The 25453-nt window shown below is 35.2% G+C and overlaps 1 protein-coding gene across 1 annotated transcript in view; it reads left to right on the top strand.

The window, feature by feature from the left end:
• Window positions 1-1320: 1320 nt before the first annotated feature.
• Window positions 1321-25453, top strand: part of LOC110461617 — a 39349-nt gene continuing 15216 nt past the window's right edge. Inside the window, exons 1-10 of the mRNA XM_021515159.1 lie at window positions 1321-1375; window positions 10292-10366; window positions 10878-11429; window positions 13512-13589; window positions 13874-14428; window positions 17462-17527; window positions 18429-18983; window positions 22932-23000; window positions 24194-24463; window positions 25099-25158. Of these exons, the coding sequence (XP_021370834.1) occupies window positions 10306-10366; window positions 10878-11429; window positions 13512-13589; window positions 13874-14428; window positions 17462-17527; window positions 18429-18983; window positions 22932-23000; window positions 24194-24463; window positions 25099-25158 (2266 nt within the window). The 5' untranslated portion in view covers window positions 1321-1375; window positions 10292-10305. The remainder of the gene's footprint in view (window positions 1376-10291; window positions 10367-10877; window positions 11430-13511; window positions 13590-13873; window positions 14429-17461; window positions 17528-18428; window positions 18984-22931; window positions 23001-24193; window positions 24464-25098; window positions 25159-25453) is intronic.

Below are 25453 nucleotides of genomic sequence, written 5' to 3'. Positions count from 1 at the left end.
ACACGGCGGTATACGATCCTGATTCGATAATTACTTGAGTCAAACAACAACGTAACAGACGTGCCATTACTTGGAATTGACTTAGATTGATATGACGGTTGACGTCGATGAAGCAGAAGACGCTTACCCTTCCGGAACATCTGGTCTTATTGTCCCTGCACTTTTTCAAATGTCTCGTTGTAAATATCATCCTCGATAAATTTTACTCTTGTTCTGTATATTTTGAGTTATAGTTTTCTTAACACTTCCGTATTGGCTCGGTATTGGCTCTTTTTCACATTGAGACAACTTAATATGGTATACTAAATATGCACGATCCGTGTCGATTTCTCTCAGTCAATGACTGGTATACACTAACAGACAATCAAAGCTATAACTAAGTTTAGGATGCTACATCTTGTATCACATGTCACCACGAGACAGATATCAATCGATAGCCACTGAAAGTGAAACGCTGAAAGATGACAAAAAAATGTCACCCTTTTTTTCAAGTGTATTGTTTGTTTTTGGTTCTAACAATAGTTGTTTGTTATGACGTCATTAAGCCGTCACCAATATGTAAAATTACACTATTGATATTAGACTGGCCTTCGTCTCTAGAATATTAAATAGATATTAAATTATTTAGATAAAAATTAACTCTAATAATTTTAATCATTTAAATGTCTGATTCTAAACAAGGGGAGATAAGCTAGTAGTAAAATGCAGTTGAGAATTTCTTCATAAAAACTTGGGAGTTGGTAGAGTGTCTGTATTAAGATATGTCTCCACCAGTAGCCATTGTCATCATGATCAAAAGGTAAGGAAAGAAAACCAGAATTTGATGTAAACAAAGCTTTCAAGACATGACAGTAGTTTGAGCATTCAAGCGTATTACAACAGGAGATTGACCACGTCCGTGCACGCGTACGTCCGAACGACCACAGCCGGACTGTAAACACATTTTTGACGTAAATGACCAAAGCAGTGTAACACATACGTTAGCATGACAAATCGAACGATAAAGTCACGCAGTGTGTATATAAACAAAATACGCTTCGTGCCACCACAGTAACCGGTACTCTCATCAACAGACACGTATAACTTCATCGTGTAGCGTAATTAACACCCCGTAATTATAACAACGGTGTACGGATATAACAGGCAACAAAAGATAATCAAACGAATTTTACTGGCTATTTTATATACAGAGACTTGTGTTTTGTAGAATAGTATAGTAGCAATGTCTGAACATTCTGTCTAAAGTTAAGTTAAAACACGCCGCATGCGGCACCAGAAAGGAAGGGATTGTTCGTTTGACTCGCATGTACTGGAGGGAACTACAGGAAACCATTTACATCTATTTACATTTTGGTGGATTTTAAAACATTTTTCGGTAAGTATGATCATCATTCATAGAAATAATACTCATTCATTTCACAACGTGTCTTAAGGCATATCGTGCATGTTTGGAATATTTTTTTAAGAATATAGTTAACAAAATCGGAGAAGTAAATCGTTTTATGACAATTATACAGCATGCGGAAAGTTATAAAAAGTTAAATTAACACATCCGCTCTAACATTACAAAAATGTATGAACATTCCAAATACTTCAACATGCTTGTGACTGTTTATGAACCCGAAGGCTACCCATTAATCGGCAGTATTAAAAAAAAAAAGAAAAAAAGTTGCCTGGACTGGTTGAAACCTTAATTATAGAACGTGACGGCTTGGAGATTAGCGCCCTTTGACTGTTTACTCCTACATCACAGAAATTCCTCCGCGATGTAGTACCATATTGATTGCTTGATTTTTACAAGTGGTTAGATTTCAAAAGATACCAAAACATCGAGGCATGACAAATAATGGGTAAAAAAAGACGTAAGCATATATAGCTGTCTGAGTTAATATCAATTAAAAAATAACTCGAGTTAGATCAATATGGTTAACCGCAATGGCTCGCTACTAGACATGGATGTATACATCTTTATTCTCGCGAGTTCTTTATTTCCTGATTGCTATACAACTACTTGATTACGAGAATTAAAATTCGATAATTAGACTTTTGCAGATAAACATGTAGTATAACAGATAACCATGTAGTATAACAGATAACCCTGTAGTTTAACAGATAACCATGTAGTATAACAGATAACCATATATACATCTAATAACGAATCAGGAGACAAACCCACTTTTTATTAGCAAAGGGATATTTGGAAAATAACAACAAAATATGATCACAGCATTTAATAGTTCTTACATCGTTGTTAGCCAGACGATTTACGTATTTTAAAATAAGCATACCAGTAACAACACGAACACAGAAAAGGGCTACAGGGCGATTTAAAAAAACCACCAAGAGTACCGCGGGGCGGAACAAAATACGCCCGTCGAATGCCATATAGTGTTATATTCTTTCTTACAATGAAATAAGATCTGCATCATTCTCAGAGTGGTTAGCTGATATGCTATGAAAAATGTAGGAGAAAATCTTCAGAAAAAAAATAAAATACTGAAATGAACAAAGGGCAATAACTTTTGGAAAAATTGTCGAATCAAAATTCTTTTAAGGGAGACACAACTTCATATCATGATTATAACGTATACCAAGTTTCAAATAGATCAGTTGAAAATTGTAGGAGGAGATTGCCGGACAAACAAAGTTTACGCTGGACGGACGGACGGACAACGCCATACCATAATACTACCGTCAAATTTGACGGTCGTATAAAAACAAAAACAATTTCTGTGACAATAGACGAATTCAGTTTATATGTTATAACAAAATGAAAATCTCACTGGGAGATTTCAAATTGAGTCACTTTTGATATTTTGAAACTATATAACTTTATTATAATAAAACATTACAAATTATTTCATAAATAATTGTTCTTTGTAAAACAATGCCATATATAAGTAGCATATAGAGGGAAGAATTTGGTCTTCTGACAGATTTCATTTATATTTTACCGAGTGGGAGTGAATAAATGGAAATTATCCGAGAGTGGTTAGATGAACTGAGATGTCGACCGAGGAGACAGATGCATCATCTGGGTGGTCAACAAATGGTCAGAGATAAGCGAGATGTGACAGAATAACAGTGACCAAAAATTCATAATAAAGTAATTACTTTTACAGCTGTTATGATGACGGGACCAGGGAGTCTCCCTAGTAAGACGTTAGTTCGTCTCTACGTAAGATGATTATCTAGTCAGAAGCTATGTAGGATATAATTTAAAAGCCGTAATTCAAAGAGAAATGGTTTGGAGTTAGCTCCCTTTTGAAATGAAATATTTGGGCTTACGTGCGTTCCCGAATTGCGATGAAGACTGCTTTCCGCTAGTTTACACTTTACAAATGCATGTATCGATCTGTGTGTAACCTCATTTTCGGAACACGGATGTGGCCACGTTTCCCCCTTGTCTGCCGATCTCGGTTGTTGGACTTGTAGACCCATGAATATTAAACAGATCGGAATCCAACGATCGTCGGTGACAATAACCTTAATACCACGAACCCATGTAACAAGTGCCCAATTTGTCTTACAAGTCGAAGTAGTTATAATCAGGATTTACGATATATTGAGGGAAATATAAAGAAAAAAATAAAGAAAGTAAAACCCCAAAGGTGACATTAAATCATTCAGCTTTAAGCGAGATTACAACTGGAATAAGTGACATTATAACGCGAGTGTTTTCTGCAAAACTCCTAAGAATCGAACCCCGGCCGTCTCTGTGAAAGGCGAGTGCGCTATCCACTGCGTCACGCGACCACAAAGTCATTTTCTAAATATCCTTGTGAACGAAGTACGCATATGTTTATTAGTCGTAGATGGGGGATTTCAAATATTGTTTTAAATGGCCTCAGTGGCACGAACGCTCCTAACTTAAGGAAATATACCAAGTTTTTTCCATTATATGTCAACACTGAAATAAGGAAAACATCCTAAAGATTTTTCCTTCATTCAATTAATGCTTGCCAATGAAAAAAAAAACAAGTAAAGGAATTCTCTGAAATTAAGGGACGTTCGTGAAACTGGCACAAGATGTATTTGTGTTTTCCTGGGACGACTTGGCAAGTGTCATAAAATAAGATACGCAAAATATGAAATTACGTTGAATATCAATTGAGTAATCGGAAAAAGCGAATTCACTTGCAACAGACATAGGCGTTTCAGCTCGAGGAGGAAATGGCGGAGTTGTAATGTTAAAATAACAAGTTATTTTGCGGGGGAACGTACTGTAACTGTAATTTAGCACCCTAGGTGTTGCCTGTTTAAACATCACAAGACAAAATTAGCGACGACCCACACATAGACAGGTGTCTGCTGGAAGAGGCTATGTCCATCAAACTTGACCAGATCTCCCTCTCTAGCCGCGGGTAAGGTACAGAGGTATAAGTTCTGATGCCCAGGTGAAGATAAATGGACCATTTCTGACAGGGGTCAACATTTCTTGTTTGGCATGTCCCATTAGATATGCTAAGTGTTTCTTAATCCCCGTGTAAAACGTTCCGGACACATAATAACTTCCACAGGTGTACAGCAGGGTTGCTTGTTAAACCAGGATTAATTACATGTAAACCCTACGTAAACATAACTACCAATAAACAATTCGAAAAAATCACTTATGATGTTTTTCCAGATAAACTTACTAGTGCTCAGATAAATAGATATATGTCACCTGGTGCCTTTTTGGGAGTTCTTACCTGTGTGACGTCACTTTGCAGTGCCCAGCGGCGTGTCGTTAGACGTCGCACAGACAGATGTATCAACTACAGTCTTGATACCGCATCAAAGGTTCCCTCGGACGGGGCCAAGTTTCGGGGCAGGTTAAGCTACATTACTGCTCTTACACTATAAAACTGCTCAAAATCGTCGACGGTAGCGGCGTGGTACAGAACAGCATTGTAACATTTGTGGTAATGGTTTAGGAATAATTGCTTTTCTCGTCTAAGGTAAGATATTATATATGTAAGAAATTTAAATTTATTTATTCAATTTTACATACTCTTATCGTTTAGAAATCTTGATCGATTTTGTCAAAATTTCATTGTGTTTTGTGATACATTTATAACATATATATTAGCTTTAGTCTCTGCTACCACAGGGACCTGAAAAAATGTTAATATCAAAAGACCAAATCATTAGTAATATATGAGACGTTTTAACAGTTTAACAATCGGTAAAAGTGGTATTTTTAATCATTGTGGTAGCATTTTAACAGATATTGATCTGAACCTTAATATGTCTAATATCAATCCCTACAAATAAGATAGGTACACAATATAACAGATTATCAGGTCCCTGTGTGCGTTAACACAAATGACTTAACCACGTCATTTCCTTGATTTCACAGTTTTAAACATATTTTTGTATTCAGTTGTTCTGTTAAGATCAAAATGAGTTACATCCTATTCAGCCTACAGTTTATTCATTTCACAATACATTGACACATTTACAGTTAAAAATGCAGAATTGTTCGGATTTTGTTGTACGTGTTTTATCTTGCTATGTACAAAGTGATGCTCACGGTGGTCGACAGATCAGAGAAAAAGAAAATTAAGTTCTTTGATGGTAGACTTGGTCACGTGTCTAGAATCTTCACTATATATACAGCTGAAGTGAAACTTTCATAATCTTGATCACTTGGATGTCTGAATCAAAGTTTCAAACAAAGGGAAGACATGCTTGTGGAAGAATGCAGCTGCACATTAAAAAAAAACCCAACAACAACTTAGGGGCTTGTAGCTTGTCTAGTTTGATGGTTGAGGAATTTTCACATCCTCGAGAACCGTAGAGACTAGTGTAGCTCCTAGATCATAGGCCAGCATTTAGAGAGTGTGGTAAAAGTTGTATTAGGTACGATGTTATAAATGGCGGGTTTATTTTGTCATTGAATATACGACATTAGTTCTATTCGATAGAGAAAATGTCGGTACATATTTCCAAACTTGTGTAAGAATGTTCTCAGCAATCTTTAGTCAAAGTTTATTTTGCCTGCTTAATAAAATCAAATTTTAAAATATACTCAATTTTGAAAATTGCCATTTTGTCATTCGGTGTCATTCACTGTCGACGCGCTATTTTTGCTCGTTTCAACGCATGTTTGCTAGTTTTTCTAATGATCAACTATATGTACGGATTCACGAAGTTTCAAAATTACAAAAGGCCCTAATCATAACATGAACATTAATTGCATACATGATATACAAAAATTAGCTTCAATTAAGTCTTCTCATAAAAATTAGGTGAAACGTTATGTTAGATTCTCGGTATTTTTCAAAGCATTGTACGAGAAACGGTTGACGGGTCTCTCATCGAATTGTGCCGGTCGAATGGAGCTTTTTTAATGCACTATTTATATCAGTTTTGCTTGTGTTTTCATGGGACGACTTGGTTATGTAAATACAGTTTAAATTAGATAGCAATTGTGTTTGGTGTTCCGTCAGACTTACACTGCTTTAAAACCACGTACAATTTCGTGCAGTAGTGTCGACGTTGTAAACAATTATGGAATTCCATCATGTATTATAGGAGCACCTCATCAGCTACCAATTGTTGTGAAATTAAAATTTCATACTTGATCTTGATCTTGAAAACATCAAACTCATATTTGTTTGGTGACACGAATAAAAGTTGCTATATATATAATAAAGCCAATATATATTTTACATCTGATAAGATAACCGTTTAGTTTTAAAAAACATATCTGCCACGGAGTTTGAAATGTTAAATAGTACATGCATTTAGATATGACTTCAAGCCAAGTTTGAAGCATGATGTTTTCTGATGAGGTTCATTTAGTTTTGACTGTAAGGACTTTCTATGGTAATAAGACTCATCAATTTTGATAGCTTTCAATATAGGGTCTTTCGAATTTGAGATTTGTTTTCTTTTTCACTATTATTTTTTAACAGTAACGGATCTACCAATTGATATGATATTCTGTTGAGTGCCGTGTGTATTGTTAAAAAAATGGCCATATCATCAATAGTCACCACAACCTGAACATACCTATCGTGAGTGGTCAGCTTGACCAATCGATCAGGACACACAAGGGACGTAATAATGACATATAACATGGTGTAATGGTCGTGTTAATAGAATGTTTTACGGGCGGGGTGTCATTGCTGTCTGTCCCTGTCCACCTACTGGTCAGTATACAGTACGTATAGTGTCCACCTATCAACATATCTACTCACGGACAGTGAACTGACCTGTACACAGGGCCTATGCTAGTGTCTTTAAACATGAACCCTCAGAGGTTATAATATTCTGCGTCCGAAACGCTTAGAATAAAATGACGTTTTCTCAACCGTTACATCAAATAACATGATGTATATTTGGACTTATTTCGATGGTTGAGTAAAATGCTTGATGTTAAATCTCCCAATGATAGTAAAAAACGAGATTCACTGATTGTTGATTTAAACCCCTAAAAATTATATTAATACCCAAAGCATGTCAGGATTGGTTCCCAAGCATAGTCATAGTGAGGGAGGGGAGGTTATATACTAATAAATTCTTTTACCTGTAACTGAGCGAGATCTGGTTACCGAGACTCGGGCTAATATTCTGCAACATCCCAACCTCGGTTTACGCCTCGGTTGGGGTTTTGTTACAGATACGGAACCCTCGGCTGAGATAACCCGATCTCGCTCAGTTACAGGAAACTGATTTTTTTTCTCTCGAACCTTTTAGTTCGGAAAGAACTATTCATTTTTGCTAAAAACTACAAGTATCCCGCCTTGGGCCTCTAATGATAATTACCTCTTCACTACTTAAGTTACATTTGAATGAGTCCGTCCTTACATAGATTACATCGTATTTCACAGTGTAGATTATATTTTATCTACAACATCAAATATCTAACAACATCAAAACTATACCTATAACGACAAAACAGAACAAGGGATATCTCTGTCTGAGGTGCGAGAATACACTGTCCGTCATGACTTCATTTCTTAACCAATATTGACATGTTAACATGCGATTGAACTAGTTTTGATTGAAACATTATTCTTAAAGCTACATTATTGACAAAGTCATCGTCGCTTTCTACCTTTTAAATAACTAAATAACAAGCTTAATGTTTCCAAATTGCATATCTGAATTCCAATGTTTAATTGTGGTATTTAAATGTGACTTATCAGGGGGCTTACACTTTTGGGTGACCCTAACATGATTTAGGGGGCTTGTTGATCCTTAAAGTAGTGTCCAGTTAATTATTTTGGGTATTAGTAGTACTAAATACGGCACGAAAAGGTGTATTCGTTTTACCGAAGGTTTTAAGTATCTCATAATGATACGTTTGTCTATTGACCAGCTTCTGCGCATTGTCCAGATTTGAAATTAGAGTTTACTCCGTCACTTCATTGACCGGCTATGTCATCAAGCCCGTGGTCAGTGCACCGGTTAATAATACCGATTACCCGTCAAATGTCGTCTACTGACCAGTGACGACGGGCTGCCCGTGTCTATATAAATACGAGATTCTCCCAGAACATCCGTTTTGACCAGTGACATTTTAATTATGTTACATGCGCATTGATACACGTTATCACCAGACACTGTAGGATCTATTACGCGACCTAGTCTGATAAAGTCACCACGATCCATGTATTAAATACAGACATAACATTCAACAATATGGGGTTCCTCAACCTTGGCAATAACACACGTACATGTACATACATTTATAAAACACGTGAATGAAAGCATTTCAATATATTCATGGCGAGGTTAGTATTTATTACGGTGAATTTTAGATACTTATTGTCAAAATAAGGTATAGAAAAAGGACAGTTAATAGTCTCAAGAACGCTGAATTTGATATAAAATTTATATGAAGGAAATGTCGTTAAAGAAATACCCAGTCCAACAAGCCTGGAAGAACCTTAACGCCACAGTCGGTTTTATATTTCACGATAGGAAAGAAGAAATATAGGATCTTACATGTGTTTCCATTTCACATGAGATTTATGAAACGAGTCTAAGAATTTATCAATTGAGCGAGCCTCTGGCGAGCTAAAATGAAAAATTCGTGACGAGTTTCATTAATTTCATATGAAATGAAAACGGGTGTAAGATCCTTTTTATCACATAATCAAGATTTGTGGCATTAATTCGTATAAAACGATAATTTTCACAAAACTTTGAAATGTAAAAGCCGCCATTTTGACTCCAGCGCGTAAGTCTGTGACGTCATGTAGTTGTCCTAGTAGTGACGTCACAATTGAAACAAGTGAAACTTACAACCAATCACAGGGCTGATAGGTCATATTACATGGAAATATGAAATGGGAATATTCACTGGATAACACAGTACATTATGTGATAAACATAAATATCAACAACATCCTTTAGGAAATGTTTATTCGTTTATTATTGTTGTTTACGATTGTTTTTTTCGTCCGGAAACAATGAATTTCATGTTTTGTGTCCTGGCGACGGATTATTATAACACCTGCTACTCTCTGGTCCAGTTGTCTGAAGCATAGTTAGTTTTCCGAATCAGTAACGCAAATATTTTATCTTGTGAAAGGAGGAAAGCAGAAGTTTTTAAGAATTACTGCAATTAAAAAAAAGTTTATGGAGACAACATTTCCAAAAGAAGACAAGAAATAAATACACGTATATAAAAAACGAACATTATCGCAGACATTTCTTTATGGAAACGTATTTAGAAAACTCGCATTACCGACACGTTAAGCTAACAAGACTTTGAACATTCGAGTCCTGATGTCCGTTTCATGGTGGTAATAAAACCGCTATCATTAATACTACGTTACATCCAGTTTGGCAATGAACAATATTACTCTGACCTTTCTAACCCTAACAGGTCAGAGGTCAGCCCTAACAGGACGTTATAACAAAGGTTTATGACAGCTGTCTTCTTCACTTAGTTAGCCTCCAGTCATCAGCATGGTGTGCTTGCCGCATTTTCCCAGATTTCTTTCTTTATAATTCTGTCAAATTGTAATTTTTAATCCAATAATCCTCATTTATAGACACAAAAATGAATAAATATTTCTGCGCAAGCAAAATATGATAACTTATAAGCTTGTTTGAATTTTAAACGATCTTACTTCAAAATTCATGTTAGCGTTTAGTAAAAGTGAAAACGCAAAAATCTGACTTTTTTCTGTTATTTTTTTTAATTTCCTCTCTCTTCTTTTCAAGTGTCTTTCCCATTCTTTTGCTGTGAATCTTACTAAGGAAAGTGCTGTTTTGCTGAAACTTTTTCGGAATCATTAGAATATAGATTTTCAATGCTATCTTTATATTCAATGTGTTTATTTTCTAGGTGTAAAAGCAGAAATGAAGCTACCGATTTCGTTAGTGCTTGTGGCACTTATGGCACACAATGCCTACCAGCAAGGTAAGGTCAACATTCATTTGTGACGTCATGCTTTGCCGCGCAAATAAATAGAAATGAGAGATAGGTAAGGAGATAATGATCCACTTTGGGAGTTTACAAGCACCAACTGTAAATAATGTCATCTGTAGATATATCTCTCCAAACTTTTGACTTGATAAACCAATCGTGAAAGAACCTGAACTGTAAATAAATGCTAAATTTACATGAAATTAACCATTTTGTGATACATGTACCGTTTCTGTCCAATCATATATTTACAGTATATTTACAGTGTACAGTTATTTAGTGAGTATGATTACAACTTTAGTTTATATCAACGCCGAAGATATAAGTTAAGATACAACTAAATCAGAGTTCCTATTATATACGGTTTTTTTTGTTTTTGTTTTTAATTTACCGTCAATATTGCATAAGAAATCAGAAACTATTTTTTGTGGCTAAAATAATCGGTCTGCGACTTTTTTTTTATACTTCGGCAAAGTATAACATTATAATTATTGAATTGTTTCAGTACTCAACTGTTACGTGCCTGCCGATATTATGATCCTGATAGACGGATCTGACAGCATTCAGGACCAGAACTGGAGAGAAATAAAGAACTTCGTGAGTCAGCTAGTGACGAACTTCGACGTCGGCAGGGACGCTATTCACGTTGGCTTTGTCGTCTACAGTTCCGACGTTGGCGACCATATTGGTCTCCAACCTTTCAAACCGAAAAACGTTTTAAGAACTTTGTCTGGCATTTTGCGGCAACCCAAAGCGAGTACAAATACCGCAAAAGGTATAGCGTATGTTCGCAATGAGTTTAAAACGCGCGGAAGAGCAGGGGTGCCGAAAATTCTCATCGTCATCACAGATGGAAGTTCGGATAACCCCCGAGAAACTCGAAAGCAAGCGAATATAGCAAAGATAGAGGGTATTCGAGTGATAGCAGTTGGAATCGGTCAAACATTCAGAGACGAGTTACGACAGATTGCGTCTCGACCGGAAAAGGTTTACACCGCCGCCTCGTTTGCTACTCTCCAGACGTTGGTGTTCGAGATCCAACGAATGGTCTGTACAGGTAAGTCTCCAGACGTTGGTGTTCAAGATCCAACGAATGGTCTGTACAGGTAAGTCTCCAGACGTTGGTAATCGAGATCCAACGAATGGTCTGTACAGGTAAGTTTCCAGTCGCTGGTACAGGTTGGTACTCTTTCAACATTGAACTACATCCGGTTGACCTTCACAGGAAGCACCAAGCTTCAGATTTTTTTTTTCCGTAAGTAAATTGAAATTCATTTTCCTCAGTAAGGCGAACGGTAAGAGCTTTAGTGCTTTTATTGACCTTTTATCGTTTTCCATACTCGCTTTTTTGTTTAAAGAGTGTTTTCAAGAAATGTCCTCGCTCGAATACGCTTGGGAATGTTTAAATGATACAAAACGCAAAGCATGTCTGTATTAAGAAAAAGAGCATTTCGTGAAAATAACATAATTCTGATATTCAGTGACTTTTTATTAGCTAGTACAGTGTAACAGTATAATAATATGTGCGTGTCAATGTTGAAAGTCAAAACTCTGTGACTGATATGGCAACTGCAGACAGAAATTCCATCAGATGGAATCCAGTCCTGTGGAGTGCATATTTTATGTCTGCCAGATTAATTTAGTAGGATTACAGTGTTAATGCATGCTAATGTCAATATAATGTTACATCTCCTCATTACGACGAAACTAAATAATAGTGTATCAATTAAATGGCAAAGGGATAAGACAACATCAATTAAATGGCACAGGAATAAGACAACATCAATTAAATGGCAGATGAATAAGACAACATCAATTAAATGGCAAAGGAATAAGACAACATCAATAAAATACCACAGGAATAAGACAACATCAATTAAATGGCAAAGGAATAAGACAACATCAATTAAATGGCAAAGGAATAAGACAACATCAATTTAATGGCAAAGGGATAAGACAACATCAATTAAATGGCAAAGGGATAAGACAACTTCAATTAAATGGCAAAGAAATAAGACAACATCAATTAAATGGCAAAGGAATAAGACAACATCAATTTAATGGCAAAGGAATAAGACAACATCAACTTAATGGCAAAGGGATAAGACAACATCAATTAAATGGCAAAGGAATAAGACAACATAAATTAAATGGCAAAGGAATAAGACAACATCAATTTAATGGCACAGGAATAAGACAACATCAATAAAATGGCAAAGGAATAAGACAACAGCAATTAAATGGCAAAAAAATAAGACAACATCAATTTAATGGCAAAGGGATAAGACAACATCAATTAAATGGCAAAGGAATAAGACAACATCAATTAAATGGCACAGGAATAAGACAACATCAATTAAATGGCACAGCAATAAGACAACATCAATTAAATGGCAAAGGAATAAGACAACATCAATTAAATGGCACAGGAATAAGACAACATCAATTAAATGGCACTGGAATAAGACAACATCAATTAAATGGCAAAGGAATAAGACAACATCAATTAAATGGCAAAGGAATAAGACAACATCAATTAAATGGCAAAGGATATAAGAAAACTTACAGTGCATTGGTATGAGCATTGTTTAATGAAATATTCATATTTTTGATATTTCTCCTTTTTTCAGAATTAAAAATTACGAATTGCACATACACAGGGGAGACATGACAATTATTTTCCTTCGATTAATTCATAAAAAACTGATTTGTTTTTGTTTCCTTCATGAATAAGACAACAATACAAAATGAACATGTAATTACGTCAACAGTCTTCTATATTTAATACAATAATTTATAAGATTGTTTGGACAAGAAAAACAAGCAAACTTACCTGATTGTTCATTTATATTAAACATACAAATTTGACAGTCGGCGTGAAAACAGATTGGCAGAAAACATAAATGGTTTATAAGAAACAAGGAGATGCTACACAATATAAGAAAATCGAAGGGTTTAACAGTATAAAGTATTTTATCTGTAAACATTTACAGTTTTAAAGGTAAATACATAATGCCTTACTTATCTTTGGCTAACGCTTTCCTATGGGACACTTTCACGACTAATATAGATAAGGAACCTCTGTAAAAAAAGGCTTACTTACGCTACACATACTAAAAGAACCTCCATTTTTTTACAGTGATTACGACAACTACAACCACGACTACAGCTATTCCTATCCCAACGAAGCCTCCTGTTGTTATCCCTGTACCATCAGGTACGTATGTCATAATGGCAAGGGCGCCCACATTTTGAAATACATTTCCGTAAAACAAGCATTCACGTTTCAAATGTTGACAAAGCTATTTCAATTTGCATAAGAAAATCACTTAAAGTGAAAATTCTATAAACTAAGCTGTCAGTATACAAGGACTTAACGTTTACCAACATAAATAGAAATAAAGCGTCAAGTTTTATTTTTCGAACTTGATTACTTATTGCTTAACAGTAGATAAATATGCAAGCGTTCACAGTGCTTATTAACTCTTTATTATTTTACAGATAAAATTTGTGACGTACCGGGAGATATTGTGTTTGTGATGGACGGATCGGATAGTATCGATGATGCTGATTTTATACGTCAGAAACAGTTCGTTGCCAATCTAATCGATAACTTCGAGATAAGTACAGACGCAATTCATGTAGGTTTAATAGTATACAGTACTATTATAGGTGACACAGTGGGGTTACAACCTCCAAAAAATAAAGAACTGCTGAAAATCCTCGCTAGAAATTTACGACATCCAAAAGTGGGAACGAATACAGCACGTGGTATAGAACGCGCACGTGATATGATCAGAAAGGAAGGTCGTGCAATGGCTCCCAAAATGATTGTTGTTATTACCGATGGAAGATCAAGTTCTCCCAAACTGACTGTCGCCCAGGCAAATATGGCTAAGGTCGAGGGCATCACCTTGGTATCTGTGGGTGTCGGTACTCAGATCTTCAGTGACGAACTCAATCAGATCGCCAGCAGCAGAAGGAAAGTGTTCGAGGTGTCCGACTTCAGATCGCTGGAGCTCATCATAACATCAATGAGAGATCTACTTTGTCAAGGTTTGTATCACTATAGCATAACTACAAATGTTACTACATTGATAAACGAACGTAACACTCACACATACAGCTGATTGCACATTAACAGTTTAGTAATTGATACAGTTTATCAAAATATGAATGGTTTACACTATACCATACAGCTTCTGCTTCTTCATTGTTAATGCTAGGGGACAAAAAGTGGAAGTCCAAATTAATTCTTACAACTGTTGAAGCAGAAGGGGAGGTGCACGAAACCCCTTAATTGTATGAATAGCTTAAACGTTTATGTGTACTGATAAATTTAAGATCAATAATAAGAAAAGTGTTTATGTTATTAACCGTGCCACTACTCATCTTTTTATATTGTCATCGTCATTAGTTTGTGTGAGAAAATTACGCTGCTTTCTCAAAAAATTATAACGTTACTCTCACAAACAAATGACGTAACAATCAATACTTGCTCACAAGAGCAGATAACTCTGCAATACGAAAAGACGGAATATGAATTCTGTGATGGCACTCTCGTAATGGAGTTGTCCACTTAATGATTTTAAAGTAATTCTTAAGTTCCCTATTGGCTTCAGTTTTAACTCTTTGAAATGCGACGAACAACGGTTCGGTAAGGCATATTTGCAATGAACTACCATACACGCTTTTCTGCATGTGCTTTAGAATTATAGCAAACAAAGTAACCTTTCACTCTAGCCATGAAAATTCATTAAGTTAGTTCTTTTGTTGGTACAAATCATCGTTCGTTAAGATTTATCTTACATCTGTGTGTATGATAATATAGCGTAATCATGACTTTTAACCTCCAAGTGTGTTCATTGTGTAAATGAAAATCTAGTCCAAACAATATTATCACACAATGCTTCATAGTATACAATTTCTAAATTGTAGGTGTGCTAAAATAAGCAAGGAAGTAAAAAAAAGTGATAGAAAGCGCTTTGATATGGTACAGACAATTCACTAGATGGGTATTACCGTGACAATGTAAAGTAGGTCACTGTCAATGATTGTTTTAAGACCAACTTTGTATATATAGAACTATAAAATAACAATTAATTTTGCTGTCATAATTCAATGTGCCTTTTATTAAATGCAGTCAAATATAGGTCAATGTTTATTTTACTAGATTAGGGCTTGTTTAGGTCAGTGTGTCATTTTGGTCAGGCTAATATAGGTCAATGTTTATTTTACTAGATTAGGGCTTGTCTAGGTCAGTGTGTCATTTTAGTCCAGGCTGATATAGGTCAATGTTTATTTTACTAGATTAGGGCTTGTCCAGGTCAGTGTGTCATTTTGGTCCAGTTTAATATCGGTCAACACGTATTTTACTCAGTCAGAGCCTATCAAGGTCAATGTTTCTTTTACTTGATGTAAGATAATTTTGGGTAATGTGCGTTTTAAGAAGTTATGGATTATCAAGATCAGTTCGTCTTTTACTGGATCAAGATTATTCAGGCACCCTTTTTCATTCTTGTATGAGTCAAGGACAATGTTGTACTCGCATGTAATTCAAAATGTCAATGTTAATCCAGTCACATGTAAGTTCAATTTAATTTCTATTGTCAAATTTAATTATTGCTAGTTTTACTGTGTTGATGTCAAATGTATATTTGTTGGAAGCAGAGTTGATATTTCGTTATGTGTAATTTGTTGTATGTAAAATGGAATCGTTTATTCATTACGGTGGCTGATTGTGCCATTTCTTTCTTTTGCCTTTACGGGGCGAAAAGAAGATAATTCAATTCGAAAAGACAAAACAATGAGAATTCAAAGTGACTAAATTTCATTTTTTTTCGGGTGAAAAAACAAAACAGAGAAATAACACAAATCAGCTGTCTTAGTTTATGTCTAATACATGTAAATATAAAGTATCAAACTTAACTTATGTCTAATACATGTTTATATAAAGTATTAAATTTAACTTATGTCTAATACATGTTGTTATAAAGTATTAAACTTAACTTATGTCTAATACATGTTACTATAAAGTATTAAACTTAACTTATATCTAATACATGTTGTTATATAGTATTAAACTTAACTTATGTCAGATACATGTTGTTATATAGTATTAAACTTAACTTATGTCTAATACATGTTACTATAAAGAATTAAACTTAACTTATATTTAATACATGTTGATATATAGTATTAAACTTAACTTATGTCAGATACATGTTGATATAAAATATTAAACTTAACTTATGTCTAATACATGTTGATATAAAGTATTAAACTTAACTTATGTCTTATACATGATAATATAAAGTATCAAAATTAACTTATGTTTAATACATGTTGATATATAGTATTAAACTTAACTTATGTCTAATACATGTTACTATATAGTATTAAACTTAAATTATATCAGATAAATGTTGTTATATAGTATTAAACTTAACTTATGTCTAATACATGCTACTATATAGTAGTAAACTTAACTTATGTCTAATGCATGTTTATATAAAGTGTTAAATTTAACTTCTATCAGATACATGTTGTTATATAGTATTAAACTTAACTTATATCAGATACATGTTGTTATATAGTATTAAACTTAACTTATGTCTAATGCATGTTTATATAAAGTGTTTAACTTAACTTATATCAGATACATGTTGATATAAAGTATTAAACTTAACTTATGTCTAATACATGATAATATAAAGTATCAAAAGTAACTTATGTCTAATACATGTTAATATGAAATATTAAACTTAACTTATGTTGAATACATGTTAATATAAAGTATTAAAGAAAGCTGTTCCATTCCTATCCACGTCAGTCTTGTAACATAACTAAGTCTCTGTCAGATTACTGTTTAATGGTGATATCCTTTACTGCTTTCTATATCATTCCTCAGTAGACAGGAATATATCTATGTATGTCTATATGTAATTGGAACAGTAATGTGATGATCTGAAATAAGTTTATGCTTGTTTCCGATGCTTCCTAATGGAGGAGTATTGAAAATGTTGTTAGGGAAAAATATGGATGTGTTGTCACAAAACGTATAATGTGTTTCTGTCTTTATGTTTCCAGCCATCACCACCACCACCTCTACGACCACGACAACACAGAAACCGACATACATTCCTCCACCTGATGGTAAGAGTATATTTGATTGTTGATTAAGGAACCTTAAAGCTGTCTTCAGAAAATGTTTTATGCAAGCGTGCACGTCTCTTAGAAATAGAACAAAAATACCACAAAAGATGAACTCTCATACATTGTGCTGTTACAGTTACATATATATATATCGTTTATCTTTATCTAATAGTTATTTAAGGAATGATTTTTATTTTTTCAACATTTATGAGGTCATAACAACAATGGGTTTATGGACATATTGAATGAATCGCGTTAGCGATTCATGTAAAATATGTCCAAAAACCCATTGTTGTTATGACCTCATAAATGTTGAAAAAATAAATATCATTCCTTATATTTACATTGACGAATCCTTTCAGTGGATCGATATAACAACGAATAAAACAAATAAACAGGGTTTGTTCCTGCTTATACACGGGTGCAACGCAGTGGCGAGAACAGTGTTTTTTCGCGGGGAAATGTGACACTATCGTGAGAGATCTTAGCAACCGTCAACAACAATAACACAACAAAATGTAGTTCCATATTCAATGTTTATTTGTAGCACAGGACACGTAAATACGTGGATATTTCACAAAGCACAGTTCAATAATATTTTAAGATGTAAGAATTAAGCATCTAGGTCGGTCGTTCCGAGTGAGTAGTTTTTGTAGTGTATTACTACGCAGTGTGATCAGGTTACTATCAGTTTCCACGTGCTGAGATTCTATGAACACCTGTGTTATGCATTTATGAATGTAATTTTTGTCAATGGGTCTAAGCATACAGAATGTAAATATTTTTAGATGATCGTTTATTTCATATCTAAGATTGAGTTGAACATTCATCTTCAGCTTCAGGAAAGAAGGTTCTAGTTTTGTTTTATTGCTATCTCCATTTTTGTCATTTTGATTCACAGACTTGTTTTGTAATGTACCTGCTGATGTTGGCATTCTTCTTGACGGGTCGGACAGTATTGCTGACGCTGACTGGACGAAGCAAAAATATTTCATCGCTAGTCTGATCAATAACCTTGCTGTCGGCCGGGATACGATTCACGTCGGTGTTGTCGTCTTCAGTACAATCATTGGCGAGACGGTTGGCCTAACACCATTTAAGCCGAAAGAACTGCTCATGATTTTGTCAAACAACCTCAAGCAACCAAAGGTCGGCACAAATACCGCATTAGGCATACAGCGCATGCGTCAAATGCTTGCAAGTCAAGGTCGTGCAAACGCTCCAAAAGTGATGATCATTGTTACTGATGGTAAATCCTCGTCTCCTAAGAGGACGGTTGCCCAAGCAAGTCTGGCTAAGAAGGAAGGAATCACTGTGATCGCTGTTGGTGTAGGATCTCAGTTGTTTCGAGAGGAACTTAGTCAAATCGCAACCAACGATCGAAAACTATTTACCGTATCAGATTTCCAGGGTCTGCAACAGATCATAGTGACACTGAGAAACTTGATTTGTCAAGGTAAGTGTTTGTTTTGTTTCTCTTTGTTTGATCAAAAGGTAAAGTTCTCCTAATAGCAAGATACCCGTACTATATACAGAGGAATGGAATGAGTTTGTGACTTAAACCAATTAAGTAATACTTAGATATGATTGTAAAGTATATTCGATAACCATAAATTGAATATCTTATTTCTCCCACATTGAAAGCAAAAAAATCGGCTTGACGTCATTCCCTATGTTTTAACAGGCTATGGATTTAACAAAACATGAAGCATAGATAACATAATACTAGTATAAACGTATACAAATGACAAATCCGAGGTTCGTCCGACATCGTCATGATTTGACTAGGTGGGACGGCAGACAGACAGTGCAATATCGCGGACAGTAGATGATAGAAGTAAAAAAGAAGTTTAATAAAGCTGCCACCATTTAACAAAATATCCAAACGAGAGGAACCCTTCGATTATTGACAAAATGATGATAATCTTGAACCCCTGTAACTGTAATAATGATTGATAACTAAATTAGCAATCACGACGTATTCAAGTTTGAATTTCTTAATAGATCTATGCGATTTCCGCTAAATATTGCTATGCAGAACTATTGTTTTTACAAACCCAGTGAATGAACAATTCTGCTACAACATCAATGTCAAAACATCGTCGGGAAATACTAAAGTACCGGTACAGATACTTCATGATACTGCCGTTAATCCCCTAATTAAACACAATGAGCGTAGACTGCCGTCTTTGCATCAAAGAATGTAAATTCATGCAGTACAGGTGTGATACATAGGTGTAACTAACTGTTCGACGAATAAATAGGTTTAATACGAAGGTTTTAGAGTGGTCGGGGATAAATCAGAGTTCGGGAAACACGGGATATTCGATTGGCTGCTTTGAATTTTTCTGTTGAAACCATTCATGTTTAAAAAAGGAGTGAAAGTGCAGGTCTTACGTTAACAAATCTTAGGTTTGGATATGACGACGCTACAAGTCTGCAAAAGTATATTACCATAATGACTGTTTTTTTTTGTGTTTGTTTACAAGCCGATAGACAAACTATGATAACAAAAAGAAGAGAATAGTTAATTGTCAAAACAGTGATTCGAACTAAAAAGCAATGAATCTAGGGCAATCTATAAACAAAGGAAATATTTACACGCAAATAGATATGCCTCTTCGTAAAAATAGACTTCCATTTCGTCGTGTTCAGTTATTGCATAGCTAGTCTGGAAAAGAAAAAACCCTATATGTATACAAAGCTGCATGGTATAACACTGGGTGTAATACAATTCATACAACCCTTCACTGAAATAGCATAAAACGCCCACTTTATATGATGAGCAATAGGACCCTATATATTCTAGTTATTTTCATTGCTCAAACTTTAACAGAGACGTAAGAGACCATAACACTGGAAATGTCCGTGATTGCTGCCTAGTACATATCCTAACAACCAAAAGAAGAATAAGGCAGTTTTTGGTGATGTGTCCTAAACATAAAACTAAATACAGATTTCTATGAATCATGTCCATTATTCAACCACTACGCAATCGCTAGAAATACGAATGAGGCGATCACTTAATGAGGATTAGGTAAGATGATACAGAGAGCCGAATCAAGTAAACATTTTTTACTGCGCGATTAGACCATTGTGTACTCATCCGAGGCACTGAAGGTCAAATGAACAAAACTGTATGTCTAAAGAGTTCCAAAGTATAGGAAGAAAACAGCAAAGGTATCAGAAAAAAACGTTTATGATGTTACAAATGGACAGCTTTTGGCTGCAACGATGCACGATGGCAACGTGGTTAAGGCGTCTGACATTCTACTATATCTAGCCCTCCACCACTGGGTCACGGGTTCGAGACCTACGTGGGGCAGTCGCCAGGTACTGGCCGTAGGTCGGCGGTTTTTTTCCGGAAACTCCGGCTTTCCTTCACCACCAAAACCTGGCACGTCCTTAAATGACCGTAGCTGTTATTAGGACGTAAAACACAAACAAACAAACTGCGACAAGAATACTGTGAATATTGTATGTTACAGCAAGTACACAGACGAGGTTATCCATACACATTGATTTATAAATTAATTATAAATTAACAATTCAAATTCTTACTGAGGAATATTTAGTCTTGCATTCCTGAACATAATTTTTGAAAAAATCAGTCAACCTTTCATGTAAAAAATTAAATAAATATAGTTAAATAAATAAATAAAGGGATGTTGGATACCCCATACATTTTGATAACTGATTACATAATCCTCAGTCTTTGGCTATGTATATTCTGTCAACGCCCTATAGACGTATTTAACGTACACAGTGGTCAAATATGAAGTACTAGAGGGAAACGAATGTAAACGAGTCAGGCAGTTTTGTCAAACGATTCGACAGTCATTAGTAATTGGTTTACACTTGTCATCCAGCTCGCAGTTCTGTATATTGTAAATATTGTTTCGTGCGAAGCATATCCGGTACATGTACAGCCCCAAGAGTGTTCAGGTCGTATCCGAAGAGTGCCGAAAGGCAATCTATTTTTAGAGCAATGCCACCTCATGGCAGAAAATAAACTTCAATCATTGGAATTGCCTATGAACTCAAGAGCAGTATGACAGAGATGAAGCATGCTCGTCGTCTTGATGTCATGGTCATTTGTCAAGCGCAGGGCGGACCTGGACTATTGCCCACACTTTATGCGCTGTGTCCGTCGGTACTTTCTCACAATACTTAGCAGCACATTACAAAATTCATCAGATTAATTACATTTGGATCTCTTAAATTCAAGTGTTAAAAACAGTTTTCCCAAGTATTTCGTACGTATCATTTGTACTATTTTTGACAGATTAGAAGCGGTGAATAAATCACTCCATTGAAAATGTATCGGTTTATATTTAATTAAGTGCTATTTTCCTGAGGCTACACCCTCAAAAATATCAAGTTTTACACTATATTAAAGTAATCCCGCTCTTCCTTATCGTTTTAAAGGATGAAAACAACTACTTCTATCTTCAAAATTGCGTGACCTTCAATCTTAACCCTTGTAGAGCTCACCCCATAATATACGATTGTTGATATGATTTATAATATCAGTTACTATATTTGAGAAGAAAATCTCAATGGTTCATCATTACAATTAGGTCGTATAGGGTCGAACAGTAGTAGAGAGTTAGAGCGTTTTTAATAAGGAAAAGAAGAAAAAAGTAAGCATAAAAGTTAAAAACCAAAAAAGTAAAACGGAAATAGAAATACAGCACAATTGTCGAAGCTGGAACAGCAGATATTTTCTTTGACCTCTTTCATGTCATCTTGGCACAGAGCAAAGGCTTACACCATGATTCTCTTGAGTCATGTCATCTAAGCACAGGGCAAATGCTAAACCCCTGACTCTCTAGGAGTCCAACACTGCTCGTCTCCTACCATTTTACAATTGCAAATGCAACAATCTTATTATGTAAGGATCGATTTTATGTCATCTAAATCGTTTCATCCAGAGATATCCTTTTGCAATTGTCAAGAACTTTAAAATATATACGAAAACAACGGTTTGGCGTGTAGGTTAAGTTATAAAAGCAAAACGTGTTGATGTCAAAATTTTACTTTATAGAAATAAAATAAAATACATATGGTCCTTTCTTACATCGATACGAAAAATACATATTTTAAGTTGAAGTATGGCAAAGGCATTTGCTTTGTAGCAATATGACTTGTTTTCCTTGTGAACACATTAAACAACGCCTAAATATTTTATTTGGTCAAACACATGTGAGCTTTGAGCAAACAGTGGAATACAGTTTAATTTTGTCTGTCCTTGATTGAAAAAACCCTGTAATAGTTAAAATAGTATCCCTAACTCGTGAAGAAAAAAATCAATTCGACTACCATGCCTTTTATGTAAATATATTGTCATTATCTGTATACTAAAGGATATAATTTCAACGTTTATTATGTTTACCTTTTCCAGTCATCACAACGACTTCTACCACCCAGCTTGTGACCACGCCCATACCACCACCAGTCACCCTGCAGCCATGTGAGTACTGTATCACGTGATATTTAGATGTTCATCTTAGTAAATGAACAAACCACGCCCATGTATCAACCATTCAGCATACAACTATGTAATGTACACGTAAAATGTAGACATATACAATGTGATGATCAGTATGCTCTACTCTTCGTGTCACAGCACCCTAAGTAAGTATAGACGTGAAACATACCATGTGGCCACAGGCATACTAACCACACCCATGTGTATACCTCTGATGCGCTATTGAAATGTTATGCTACCTTGAAAAACAGCAGTAACAATAACATGTATTCATAAGGTCTATAAACATGGTTTTTAGGTTTCTCAATCTATCCAACTTTTTTTTGGAGTCTAAGACATTTGTTCAACCATTAACGAAACGAAAATGTCTCAAATCCGTTGTAAATAGTTCAAATTGGTTGTAATGACACCTACAAAAATGTTGGCAGTAAACTCAAAACAAAGTTTTTGGAATGTTGAAATCTTGAACATTTTTGTAAGCTAACCACGCCCCTGCATCGGTATACGTCAATAACACTACAGTTAGCATCATAGCCGTGTTCTTTACGGAGATATGCTAACAAAGTCTTTTTATGACTTGAATCTTTGTATCCGGGGCGTGAAACGTTCAACGTAGTCACAATTTTAAGGTTCTCATATTTTTTCATGCCATCTGAAATTATTGCTACACAAACGTGTATACTCATGAATATATGCTTTATAAACAAAAACAATATATTACATATTATTATAAATATATATAATTTCCAAGAGAATTGTCAAAGATACCAACTAATTGAATTTGTACTAATAATGAAAGGATATCGTGATCTCTTCCAGTAATCGAGTCTTTTTCCTATACTATTCCTTTACACATTCAAGTACTTCTCCTGTTCACATAAAGTAAATATTGAAAAAAACCGCAACGAAAAAGCTGTTCGAGTGTAAACTTTATTTTGTCAATGGAAGAGGCAAACAAATGAACAATTCGCTGCATCGTATGGCCATTTTGTCATAAATGTTGATAAGGGTCCTTGCAACAGCCAAGGTAAAGTGAAGACTGCTGTACTCTACAGACTCACTAGTAGTGTTCAAGGTCAAAGGTGCGGAAATCCATAGATATGTATGAATTCATCTAAATGAGCGAGGTGGCCATGAAACCCATTATAACGATATCGTAACCGTGTCCTTTCTAGATCCTGGATGTGAGGTACCGGCCGAAATTATGTTCATGATGCACGGTTCAGATGACATCAAGGACGACAACTGGGGTATGAACAAGAAGTTCGTGAGTAGCCTGGTACGTAACTTATACGTGAATAGGGGAGCCCACCACGTCGGGATGGTCGTGTACAGCAGCAGCGTGGGGGATCACATGTCACTTCAGCCATTTAAAGAGGTGTTTGACGTACAGAATCATATCAACAGTTTCTCACACCCGAGGGGCGGTGCTAACACTGCCGCCGGTAAGTATACGTGGAATAAAACGGGTGAATTTACAGACCAGAGATATTAAAAGGAACCATAAAACATGGAACACGGGGAAATTGCTAGGGGATCAAAAATGAGTGCGATTGTACTAGTAGTTTCATTGGTGACGCCGTTTATGGTCAAAACGTAAAATAACTGGTGAACATAAAAAGTCTTAGGAAATGTGGCGCAATTGCATTTAGTTGACCTTACAATACAGACTACAGAACAATAGATAAAATGTGGGAAAACTATACTTTGATAAACTTTACTGAGAACATCATTAGACATGAAAGGTCGTAACCTTTTCAGAACACCAATCTTTTTCGTTTGGCACATTTAAACCTAAGTAAAATATACACAACTTAATCTTCTCATGCGAAGCTAGCCACAATTTTCTCTTAATCCTAGTTGTTTAACTGAAATTAAAGCAATTCCATTAAAACCTGGATTGCTTCTAAACATCGTTATAGTCAAAACTGAATAAGAATTTAAATCGGAAATTAAAAGTGTGTATGCATACATGTATAAAAAGCGAGATTGTTATATTTTTTGTTAGATTTGTATTAAATATACACATATGTCCTAGTATATGTACGTGTATCAATGTTTGTGTATTTTAAAATTTCAGCTTTAGCCAAGATTCGAGAGGCCTTTAGAACGCATGCTAGAGGTGGTGCTCCAAAGATAGGTACGTTGCGCTCTCAGATTCAGAGGCTGTGAGTTGAATGCCTGATTGAAACATCAGACCCATTTCAGTCACATTTAGTAATTTACTCTTACAATCTTAGCATAGATGAAGTCAATATAAAATCGTGGTCGTAGTGGGATGTGCTTGGAGGTGGTTTGTTCATAACGATCCGTCAAAATCATAAGGTCACTGAAGAAAGTAAAAGTTAATAGGAGAAACAAATGTTGATACAATATCTTCATATCACAACCCGATGCGGTTAATGTACTCACTAACTAATATCCAAGGCAAACAC

The sequence above is a fragment of the Mizuhopecten yessoensis genome, unplaced genomic scaffold (assembly GCF_002113885.1).
Source record: "Mizuhopecten yessoensis strain PY_sf001 unplaced genomic scaffold, ASM211388v2 scaffold10641, whole genome shotgun sequence".
Lineage (NCBI taxonomy): Eukaryota > Metazoa > Mollusca > Bivalvia > Pectinida > Pectinidae > Mizuhopecten > Mizuhopecten yessoensis.
This window is presented reverse-complemented; position numbering and strand designations above follow the sequence as displayed.